General features: G+C 40.8%; 1 protein-coding gene across 2 annotated transcripts in view; it reads left to right on the top strand.

Moving 5' to 3' along the window:
• UTP20 (UTP20 small subunit processome component) overlaps nt 1-9,718 on the top strand; it is a 79,641-nt gene extending 69,923 nt beyond the window's left edge. For both annotated transcript variants that reach the window (XM_016223172.2, XM_016223173.2), the window contains exons 52-62: nt 976-1,055; nt 1,473-1,542; nt 1,672-1,854; nt 2,588-2,719; nt 3,170-3,302; nt 4,843-5,030; nt 5,748-5,819; nt 6,586-6,861; nt 7,065-7,191; nt 8,375-8,520; nt 8,801-9,718. In XM_016223172.2, the coding sequence (XP_016078658.2) occupies nt 976-1,055; nt 1,473-1,542; nt 1,672-1,854; nt 2,588-2,719; nt 3,170-3,302; nt 4,843-5,030; nt 5,748-5,819; nt 6,586-6,861; nt 7,065-7,191; nt 8,375-8,520; nt 8,801-8,956 (1,563 nt within the window). In that variant the 3' untranslated portion in view covers nt 8,957-9,718. The remainder of the gene's footprint in view (nt 1-975; nt 1,056-1,472; nt 1,543-1,671; nt 1,855-2,587; nt 2,720-3,169; nt 3,303-4,842; nt 5,031-5,747; nt 5,820-6,585; nt 6,862-7,064; nt 7,192-8,374; nt 8,521-8,800) is intronic.
• Nucleotides 9,719-11,375: the final 1,657 nt, after the last annotated feature.

The following is an 11,375-nucleotide window of genomic DNA, read 5'->3' on the forward strand; positions in this document are numbered from 1 at the left end:
GAAATCAGTAGACGGGAGCGATATGAGCAGATTTGTGTTCTACATTTGTCCTAATCATGGGAGCGCCTGTCAACCCAGGAGGTGGAAGGGTCCGAATTGGAAATATGAACTCCGAGTTAAAAGAGGGTTTGGGCTGCTAAGGAGGCCCGGGAGGAAAGGAAACAGCTTGACTTGAGAAAAAGTTTCCGTAACTACTGTTAGCAAGGAGAGCCGGCTGCTGTTTAATAGACACTAGCTGTGTGCCCAGCACTTCACACACACGACTTCTGTTTGTAACTGTCCTTCAAAAGAACTGGTGCCCCTGTTTCATGGCTGGGGGAAAACAGGCCGGGAAAGTTTAATGATGAGCCTGGTTCTCACAGATTATTAGTAAAAGAGGTAGGATAGCCTATAGTTTCAAAGCAGAGCCTTGGGATGCAGATAGACTGGGCATGGCCACCTGAGCAGGTTATTTACTTCTGCCAAACTCATTCTCTTCCTCTGTAAAATGGGGCAACGTCACCTCCTTCCTGTGGGAGTAATGGAAATTAACCGAGAAACAACCCAGTGTTAGGCACATAGAAGGTATTTAGTAAATGCAGTAGTTATTATCAGTATTAATATTATTATCACCATTATTGTTACTATTACTCAAGGGGAAATATGGGGTTGAACCACAATCCATATTCAGTCCACCACACCACCTATCAGAGAGAGACAAGTTTCCAACGTGGGAGCTTAGATTTGGAGCCCTAAAGAGCCAAGCCAGGGGTGGGCCAGGACTTGACTCTTGATCGGGTGTGGAGGGCAGGACCTGGATAAGTGAAGTGGGAGAGAGGAAGGGGCACAGTTGTCAGCTCAGGAGGCCGGCTTCACCTAACCGACCACTCTTCAGAAAGGTCTTTTTAACCTACCAACTTGTCCCGGAAAGCAGCGTAGGAAACAGGAGTGCTGGAGCAATAGGATCCCAATAATCTGTGTGACTTCTGTTCCTAGGTTTTTCTGAAATATATTCTTGACTATCCCCTGGGTGATAAATTGAGGCCAAACTTGGAATTCATGCTCGCTCAGCTGAAGTAAGTGTAAGCCATAAGCTACACAGAGGCGGTGGGGTAGTTTCTTCTCTCGTTAAATATGGCGGCCAACTTGAAAAACAAACCTCAACATAACGGCACATTCTCTGAGGATGATCTGTGAGTCACTGGCATACCTAGTAGACGTCGTGCAGGCTCCATAGAGCGGTTCTGAGTCGCTTTCACTTCATTCTGACCGCTGATTGTCATTAGAGTCCACTGAGGAGGATGGTAAAGATCTATCAAAGTTTCATGTGAAACCGCACAGCAGCATGATACACACAAGCATTAAAATGGGGAATGTGCAGTTTTTTCCACTTTTTAAGAACTAGACTGGCATCTTGAGACAGTGTTTTCTTAAAAATAATTGTTGGTAAATTTAAAAGATACTAACAAGTCCTTCTGATGTCCTTGCCCTAGTTATGAACATGAGACCGGAAGAGAGTCCACCTTGGAAATGATTGCTTATCTCTTTGACACGTTCCCTCAGGTACAGTATGTCACGAAGAGAAACTGGCAGCTGTGTCTGTCGCCCTCGGCGCTTGGGAGCCCATGGTCCTCCCCTGTTGGAGCGTCTGAGGTTCCAGTGTGAGTGCTCATCAGTGCCGCTCTCTTCCAGGGACTGCTCCACGAAAACTGTGGGATGTTCTTTATTCCTCTCTGTCTCATGATGGTGAATGACGACTCGGCCCTGTGTAAAAAGATGGCATCCATGACCATCAAATCCTTACTCAGCAAAGTCAACCTTGAGAAAAAAGATTGGCTTTTCGATATGGTTACCACCTGGTTTGGAGCAAAGAAGGTTAGGGTTGCTTTTAGTCATATTTCAATGGAAAGTCTTGGCCTTTGGTGTTCATACTTTAAAGAATAATGCATATACATTGTTGAATTAGTTTTTCCCAAATAGCTTTATTATTTTTATTTAATTATGTTAATAATACATTCTTATGGTAAAACTTCAGAAAATGTAACAAGTTATAGAAGCAACATAAAAATCACCTGCATTCCCACTGTATGGTTAATGTCAGCCAGTTACTCCACTGCATGGTGTGTCATAGTTTACTTGACCAGCCCCCAGTGATGAGTACTTGTTTCCAGTCTTGCCTATTCAGTTGATGGAACGTAGTTTTTGTCAGTGATTGTGTCCACTTGCTGACTCTACCACTATCCCCACTGGCCCATCTTTGTAGAATATGAACAATACACGTATCCTATCTTAATACTGGTTTAAGTATTAAAGTCAGAATGGGGATGGGGCAGGATGGTATGAAACCTCTTTTGATTTTTTTAAAATTTAAAATGAGAAAATGTATTATTCAGTGGCTAATGATGAATATCATTTTATAAAAATGTTATTCTTGATATGAAGATTTCTCCCCATTCTTCTTGTCAGTCGCCAGTGATCCATTCTCCATGGATTTCTGATTTCATAAAGAACTGTTGAGAACAGAATCATGCCCACCTTCATGTTGTAGTTGTGGAAACAGCCTCCCAAGTTGTGTTCACATTGTCTCGTGGTGGTTTGTTTTTGATAGAACTTAAGTAAACAGCTAGCTGCCCTGGTCTGTGGCTTGTTTGCGGAAAGTGAAGGCATCACTTTTGAAAGAAGACTTGGAACTGTTCTCCCTGTGATTGAAAAGGAAATTGACCCTGAAAACTTTGACGATGTAAGTATTTGCTAGGGAATATGAGTTTTGGTAATTTTTATAGCTTTGCTTCAGGTGGTATAGCTAATAGATTAAATAACATATTCAAAAATGCTTTTTTTATTAATAAAAGCAAGAATTCAGTGCAGTTGGATCTTCTTTATTAAATGCAGGTTAAAGTAAGTTTTCTTCTCATAGTGTATGATAGTCAAAGGTTCTCAAGAGAGTGATTTTGTCCCCCAGGGAACATTTAGCAGTGTCCTGCTGGCATCTAATGGGCAGAAGCCAGGGATGCTGCTAAACATCCTGTAGTACACAGGCCGGCCTCCCACAGCAAAGTATTACCCAGTCCAGGTGTCAGTAGTGTTGAGGTGGAGAAATGCTGATGTAGATTTATATGGTGGCATTAAAATGTCCATCAGATGCTTTGGAAATGTTGTCGTAATTGATTTGCATCTATCCTGTGCTTAGATCGTGGAAGAGACTGAAGAAAAAGCTGCAGATCGCCTTCTGTTTAGTTTTCTTACACTGATAAGTAAACTCATCAAGGAATGTAACATCATTCAGTTTACCAAGCCCTCTCAGACTTTGAGTAAAATCTGGAGTAAGTATTGTCTTTTTATTTAAATCAAAAAATAAACACATTGGTTGTGATAGAATTATTGAAAACAGATTTAGGAAATTAGAATATGGATATTTCAGAAAGTATATAATGTTGGGAAAAGTCCACTAGAAGAAGATTTAAAGGGCCCTTTCATATTGATTACAGTGAAAATGTTTCTTTCATTGGGGGGGTATTTTATTTACATATATATATATATAAAAATATATAAAAACATATTTATGACTTTGTAAGTAATACATTTTATTTATAAAAGAAAGTGTTAATTATGGGGGAATATAAGAATGGAAAAAATTCTCCAGAGTCCTCCTTGCTACTTGATAATAATTTGGTATATATTTCCCTTCAGTCTTTTTTTGTTTTTTTGTTTTTGTTCTCCTTTGCGGTTGCATAATTCCATATAAACTTTGATACCCTGTCTGTACTGGTAGCTGGCCCTTTAAATTGCTATAAGTAGTCCATCATGTAAATATGCCATAATTTACTAAACCATTTCATTTCTGTGAGATATTTGTTACGTATCACTCTTTAAATGAAAATAACCCAGAATTTTTAATTTAATATATCCAGTTTTTAGTCAGTAGGAAATAGACATTGGAATGAATGCTTTAAGTACCCATCTATTTTAAGAGAACTCATGATCCTATGAGAAATAATAGTTACTAAATTACTATATGGCCTACTCTGATATGGCTCCCCTGAGACCTGACCAGGTTGTTACAAAGGTTCCTGTGGAACCAAAATAAAACCATGTTCACGAAATACAGCAAGAGACTAAAGCTCAGATACGCCATGATTGGTCCGGAATTCTCATCCTATTTCCCAACGCCACAAAGCGTGCCACTGTATTTTCCAGGTGCGATATATGGAGAGTGGCCGTGTAGCTTACGAGTATGACCTTCAAGGGGTCATATTTAAGAGTATGAGCTTTGGGGCCAGGTGGAGCTGGAACCCGGCTTGGCTCTGCCTGTCACAGCTGGACATGTCACTGAGCCCCTCATCTGTAATGTAAATGGAAATGACAGTTCCAGCCTCCCACAACTGTTGTGATGTCTAAAAGCCCTGTGCCTGGCACAGAGGAAGCAGCGATAAATGTACCTTTCCAGTCAGTTACTTAGAGCCAGCAATTTCAGTAGTTCTGAGAAACAAATGTTTGTATGTATATATACAAATGTTTATATGTATGTGTATGTACATACACACATTAATTCAGATTTAGAAATTGTGAATGTTAATGCCATCTTACCTCGAGTCTGAAACGTTCCTGTGGACTGGTTGTAGGCTTGCCTCCCTCGTCTCTCTGACCGTGTTAGGAGTTGGTTTGCTAGTTGTTTCCAGTGTCTCTTAACTCATTGCTCCCTTGCTACTTGAGAGCATCTGGGAGGCAGGGACTGCGCTGTCCATGTTCAGTTCCCAAATCCAAGCACATAATAGGTACTCAAGAAATGCCTAAGTTAGTCCTATTTACCACCAGAGTCTGGAAAGCTGTGAGACTCCTGACAATGTGTTTTGGTTCCCTTAGGCCACGTGCACGCTCACCTGAGACATCCCCACAACTGGGTGTGGCTCACTGCAGCCCAGATTTTTGGATTGCTGTTTGCCTCTTGCCAACCTGAGGAGCTTATCAGAAAACGGAATGCCAAAAAAACTAAAAGGAAACTCTCAGAACCTGTAGCAGTCAGGTTCCTAATATGTGACCTTGACCAAAAAGTAAGGCTTCTCTAAAACCCCTTTCTTCCCTCGTGATCCGTGTGAGACGTTCCTTCTGGTTCATGTAACTGTCCTGGGGTTGACCCTTGGGAGAAATTCTTCCAGCCAACAACTTGTTGCATATGTGAATCTACAGGAAAGATAGGAACCAGAGACTGGTCACCCTCAAGGCCAAGGTTTTTCCAAGATAATTTTTAGACTCAGCCTAGTCAGACATTTGCTTTGCTTATTTAGCATATTTAGCATATATTCATCTTATGATATTTATCAACACTGGAAAATATGATTAATACATCTGCCTCCTTCATAACCTCATTGGTAACTAAATGAGGTCCTGTTCACGAAGATGTTAGGTAGGGACCATGATTTCCTAGGGCCTAGCACAATGCCTGCCTCACAGTGGGAACTCTGTAAGTACTGATGACTGAGGAGGGTGGAAGGGAAGAAAAACAGTACTGGAATGTTGCAAAGCTCTCGTCTAATAATCTCGGGTCATGATCTCTGTTTTCCCAGAGCTTGAAAGTATCCCATTTCCTTTCGCTTAAATGCTTGTGGCAGGTAAAAGGGAACCGTTCACAGTTTTTGGTCTTGAACCTTCCCTCTCCAGATCTACACAAGTGGCCAGAGTAAAGTCTAGTATCTCACGTATTATTGTGGTTACTCAGAACTCAAAAATACCTTGCATTGTGTCTGCCAATGTCCATTTTCTTTTCACAGATGAAAAGTATCTCCCTAGCCTCTTGCCATCAGTTGCATTCCAAATTCTTGGATCAATCTCAAGGAGAGCAGGTAAGTATCGTAATCCTATCCAGTTAAATAGAAGGGACCTATTCTACCAGCATTCTAGGAATAGGCTCACATTTGGTATTTTTTGCTTTGTCTTTTCTAGCTTAATGCTTGGGAAATTAAATGAAATACAAACATATACTCAAGTACATTTTTAGTTATGCACATATATCTAATTGACTGGAGTCCGTTTGGGATTACTCTTGGCTGCATAAAATTCCCCATAAAGACGGTGCAGTGGGAGGCTATTCATTAAATCTCTTCATCTTTAGTCTTACCTGTTCCACATTGTGACTGAAGCTTTGAAGGGCACTGATTGTTTTTATATTAAATTACAATATTGAATTCCTTTTCTTAGAATCTGAAGAGAAAGCAAATAATGTTCATGCTACCATGTGGTCCAAGAATCATCTTAAGAGAATACAGATAAATAATTCTGTCACTAAAAATCTTTATGTGTTTTCATATAAAATTTAATGCTATGTAAAATTATAGAGAAGGCATTTATAAATATGCAGTAAATGTAAATTGCTTTTGAATAGTTGGTCTGCTGCTGCCTTTTATTTTCTGCTCTTTTGACAGAGCAGTTGGGCTGGTAGGTGGTGAGGGGACACAAATGTGGCCTATGGCTATGAGCAAGGTACTGACCACATCTCGTGAGTCATTGTGGACCAGATGGAGCATCTGTTAAGGGAAGGGGCGCCAGAAACCAGGTGAATGCTGCAGCTGAAGAGTGATCTCAGCTGGCATGCCGACGCTTTTTTTTTAGGTTGTTAAGAATTTGTTGTTCGTAGCCAAAGTCTTATATTTACTGGAATCTGATTCTGGGGACAAGCAAGGTGAGGTAAAAGAAGGCACGGAAGGACGAGAAGCCGCAGGAGGTGGTGTGGCCCGAGAGGAAGTGGAACGCGGGGCCCCCGCGGACGGGGAGAGGGAAGAGGGGAAGGACGAGCGCGGCGCGCCAGCCACGCTGCTGTGGTTGATCCAGAAGGTGTCTCGGATCGCGAAACTGGAAGCTGCTTACTCGCCTAGGAACCCCTTAAAGGTGCGACACGTGTGCAGAGTGGCTGAAAGGGGTTTTTGTTTTAAGTATTTTAGTGATGGTAGTGATCCTCCCAAGTCCCTAGGAACTGCTGTACCCAAAACTGAAGCAATAATATTTGCCCCAAAATGGACCTTGTTTTCTAAATTATTTGTATGGCTGCAAGTATAAGAGAAACACTACTAATGAGAGCTGTGTACTTTCAGAGAACATGCATCTATAAGTTTCTCGGAGCTGTGGCAATGGATCTTGGAGTAGACAAGGTGAAGCCGTACCTCCCAGAAATCATAGCTCCTTTGTTCCGAGAACTGAACAGCACCTACTCGGACCAGGGTAACTGCGGCCTCACCCCTGAATGCTTCCTTCTTCCTTCTGCCCTCCCTCCCTGCCAGAGTTTAAGAAAGAAAACTTGCTAGGTATCAAGACAGTTAATAGCAAACAAATAGGCATGTTTGTATTATATTTGACTATCTTCCAAGTGCCTTCTCGTGTCTAAGAGTGAACGTTTCCTAAAAGATATTTTACTCCTAGGCATAACTATTCAAAAACTATAATTTGGGGTGGTTCTAAACCTCATCGTGCTGTGAACAATAATGAACACTGAAGTGTCATTATATTCTCAAGAAGTATAAGGCAAAAGTATGAAATGGTATTTAGTTTAAATATTTCACTTTTTCCTATTAGCCTCACTGATCCTAAAATGTCTATTTTGATTATAGAAAAAGAGGGAATTGGGTATTGGAAAGAGAGAAAGTAAAGTGGATGTTAAGAGTTTTAAAATAAAACAAATGAAGTAGATGTCAAAGCAGGACTGTGTGGTCCTACAACCTTGAGAGAGTTTCCTTCCTCTGAGAGGAAAAGCAGTGGTGAAGGTTGGGTCTGCCTTGGTTCTCATCAGCCAACATTCACTGAGCACCTACTATGTGACAGGCACTGGGGGTTCAACAGTGGAGAAAAGGCCTAGTTCCTATTTTCAAGAAACGTGAACAGGTGTACTGAACACTCCTGAAATCGATGCAAGAACCTGTGGGTGATTTGCATTTGGGGGAGAGGTGGAGGGAAGGAGAGCATAGCTTTCCATCAGCTTCACAAAGGAGTCCTGAATCCACACACACACAAAGGTTATGGCAGAGGTAAGCCTCCGTGGCCTGTGGTTGAGTAAGTGGCCTGGAGAAACACTTACCTTCCCCCATCTGCAGAGCTGAGCGGGGTAGTAAAGGCAACCCAAACATTGCTGGCTGGCTCTCAGATTAATGTCTTCGGAGCCAGGATTCTGCTAGGAAGTGGCTTCGTGGTCTCTGATCCATTGTTGAACCCTGGATGAGGAAGGTGGTGGCAGGGAGCTGCGTCCAGCACTTCTGCTGGTTTTCTCATCTCATAAATGTAGGGGCTCGTTTCAGGTTAGTGTTTGATGCTGAAGTAATAAACGTGATAATGCCGCAGGAGTTTGTTTCGCATGTTGTCGACTTTGTATACACTCAGATGTACCCTTTTCCACAAAACTGTCTCTGAACAGATCCTTTGCTGAAGAATCTATCCCAGGAAATCATAGAATTACTCAAAAAGCTGGTTGGGCTGGAGAGCTTCTCATTAGCCTTTGCCTCTGTACAGAAACAGGCTCATGAGAAAAGGAACCTCAGGAAAAAGAGGAAGGCTTTGGAGGTAAGTTCGCTGTTTGAAAATACAACCGGCATGTTTGTTAGGCTCAGTAACTATTTTTAACCAGGGCAGTGCATGCGTGTGTCACACTGGCCCAGGGAGGAAAGGTCTGGCTGTGTTTGAGAAGTGCGGACTTTATAGCTGGGGCTCCAGCTTTTCTTTAATGGGTGTGTGAACATTTATGATGCCTGAAGGTGAATAAAATGGTCCATACGTGCATTTGATTTTTATTAGTTTAACATTTACTTTAAAAATAATAGAAAATTTCTGTTCTTTTTTCAAGTTTGTAACTAATCCTGATATTGCCGCCAAGAAGAAGCTGAAGAAACACAAAAACAAGAGTGAAGCAAAGAAAAGAAAGATAGAGTTCCTGCGTCCCGGCTATAAGGCCAAGAGACGCAAGAGCCACAGCCTGAAAGATTTAGCGATGGTGGAGTAAAGTGCTCCCTGTGCTGACAGCATCTCAGGAACTTTGCAGTGTATCTGCTAGTCAGAAATCGCAGCAGGTTTTATTATTTAAGCTAAACTTCAGCAGAGGTTGTATATTATACAGTTTAATATAATTATGCTCATATTTTTTAAATTAAAACATTTTATAATACTACTGTATCTTCACTGTCTAAAAAAAGTATGTGATACTAGCAATAGAGTTGAAAGAAATTTTAAGATACACTTTTAAAAAGCAATACACAATGTAGAACTTAGGAATAAATCAGACAAGTGATTTGTAATACCCGCCTGTAGGAAATTGTAATACATCATCAAAAGACATTTAAGAAAAATCTGCACTGAGAAATATAACCATGTTCATGGATAGGAAGATTCAGTATCATAAGATGCCAGCTCTCCGCAAACTGGATCCCATTGGTTAAAGGCGTATCTGAGCAAAATCCCCAGAGTTCTTCAAGCTGATTACTAACAAGCTGATTCTAAACTTTATACAGAAGATAAGCTGAGAATAGCCATGATGCTCTAAGAGAACAAGGAGAGGGGCTTTTCCTGTGAGATACCAAAAGTGAGACCGAGTGCTATCTATAGCAGGAACACGTGGCAAATTCTGCTTCATTCAAATTAAGAACTTCTACTTAGGAAAAGACAACTGGGATGTGGTATGTGCTGATGAAGGGTTACAATGAATCCCTAGGAAGCAACAAAGATAATCCAGTAAAAAAGTGGCGTTGCACAGAAGAAATATAAATGGTCCTCAAACAGTAACATTTAGCCAATGTTACATACTTAAATACTAAAGTACTTATATACTGGTTGGTAAACATTCACTACCTTGAGACCCCCCAGGTGCCACCTTGGTGACTCGAGTCCCTAGACTCCATATCCCCCACACCAGAAATTAAAGGATTAATACCTAGACTAGTAGGTGGTCCTCCTGCATCAGCTCTGTCGAGTTGTTAAATATTTTTACTCACTCCTGTATGCAGCCTCATTAATAAGGAAAATGCACATTCTACTTTGAAACCTTCACATTGATAAAACTGACAATACCAATGTTGGAGAGCATAGTAGAGCAGAGGGAACTTTGGAAAACAATTAGGCATTATCTTGTTCAACCTATGGTGTCTTTGCCTCACTACACTTAATGTGGAAGCAGTATTCTTTAGGGCCCAGTATCATGGGAAGGGAGTGGGGAGGAAGGTCATCCTATGTGCCAGGCACTTTGCATACATTTTGTTTAATCCTCATAGTATTCCTGAGAGCTTCCTAAAATTGGTCATTTACAGATGAGGAAACTGAGACTCAGATTAAATAATTTACCTAAGGGTGACGTAGGTTGTAGGTAGCACAATCAAGATTCAAACCCAGGATTGAAAGAAAGCCCATGCTCTTTACAATTCATAATTATGGGGTTAGAATATTACAGCATATGGCATAGGAATCAAATGTTCAAACATTCATAACTTCAGCATCTGTGTTTCGAGGTAGTTGGTTTCTCAATCAGGAGTTCTCACACTTCCAAGGAGTTTGTAATGTGCCAAAGGATAAATGTGGGACATCTTGGAAGGCCAATTTCCATTAATTCTAAGTGATTAAAGTGCATATGTTGCTTTTATAAAAATTTTAAAAAGTAAAAGTTAACACTAAGGCAAAAATAAGAAAGAACAAATATCTCAGGGATATTGAGCACAGCTTTATTTTAATTAGTATTTACTGAGTGCCTACTATGTGCACTAGATGCAAGGGATACTAACAGTAAGTAAAGGTTCCTGCCCTCAGGAGCTTATGTTTCCACAATTTAAAGTGCATCTCAAGTATTCTGCTAACAGAATTCCACCATTCTCAATTTCTTAATTTTCAGTGTAATCATGTCATAGCACACCTATTAACCAGTTATAAAACAGAATATTAAAGCTAAAACAAACCTTTGATATTATTTGTCCAAGTCTCTTGTTTATTTATAGAGGAAAAAACCCTGAAGGAGTGGCCAGTTCTACCCAGAACTTGGGTTGGTGTTTTTTTAGATTTTTATCAACATTCAAACTCCTATACATACCTATACAGTTTCCTGCTGGATGAGGCCCTTTAATGTGGTATGGTAATTCATACAGGTTAAAGTAAGTGTACGCTCTTTTACCCCATCTCATTATTTGACAAACCTGAGGGATCAGGATCATCCAAGTGCTGACCGTGGCTACAGCTTCATGGACCCTCCTCAGAATTCAAGACAGTGAGGGCCATGTGCTGGACAGCATCTGCCCATCAGGGCCTCACTTCCCCATACTTCTTTTCTCACAGTGACCTTGACACTGAGACCAAATTAGGAATGGGTGCTAGGGATTAAGTAAAGACTGAAAATCCCACAGGCCAAAGGAGAAAGTCACATTCGCGAGCTGAGAAAATGATGA

The sequence above is a fragment of the Miniopterus natalensis genome, chromosome 2 (assembly GCF_054644295.1).
Source record: "Miniopterus natalensis isolate mMinNat1 chromosome 2, mMinNat1.hap1, whole genome shotgun sequence".
Classification (NCBI taxonomy): Eukaryota; Metazoa; Chordata; class Mammalia; order Chiroptera; family Miniopteridae; genus Miniopterus; species Miniopterus natalensis.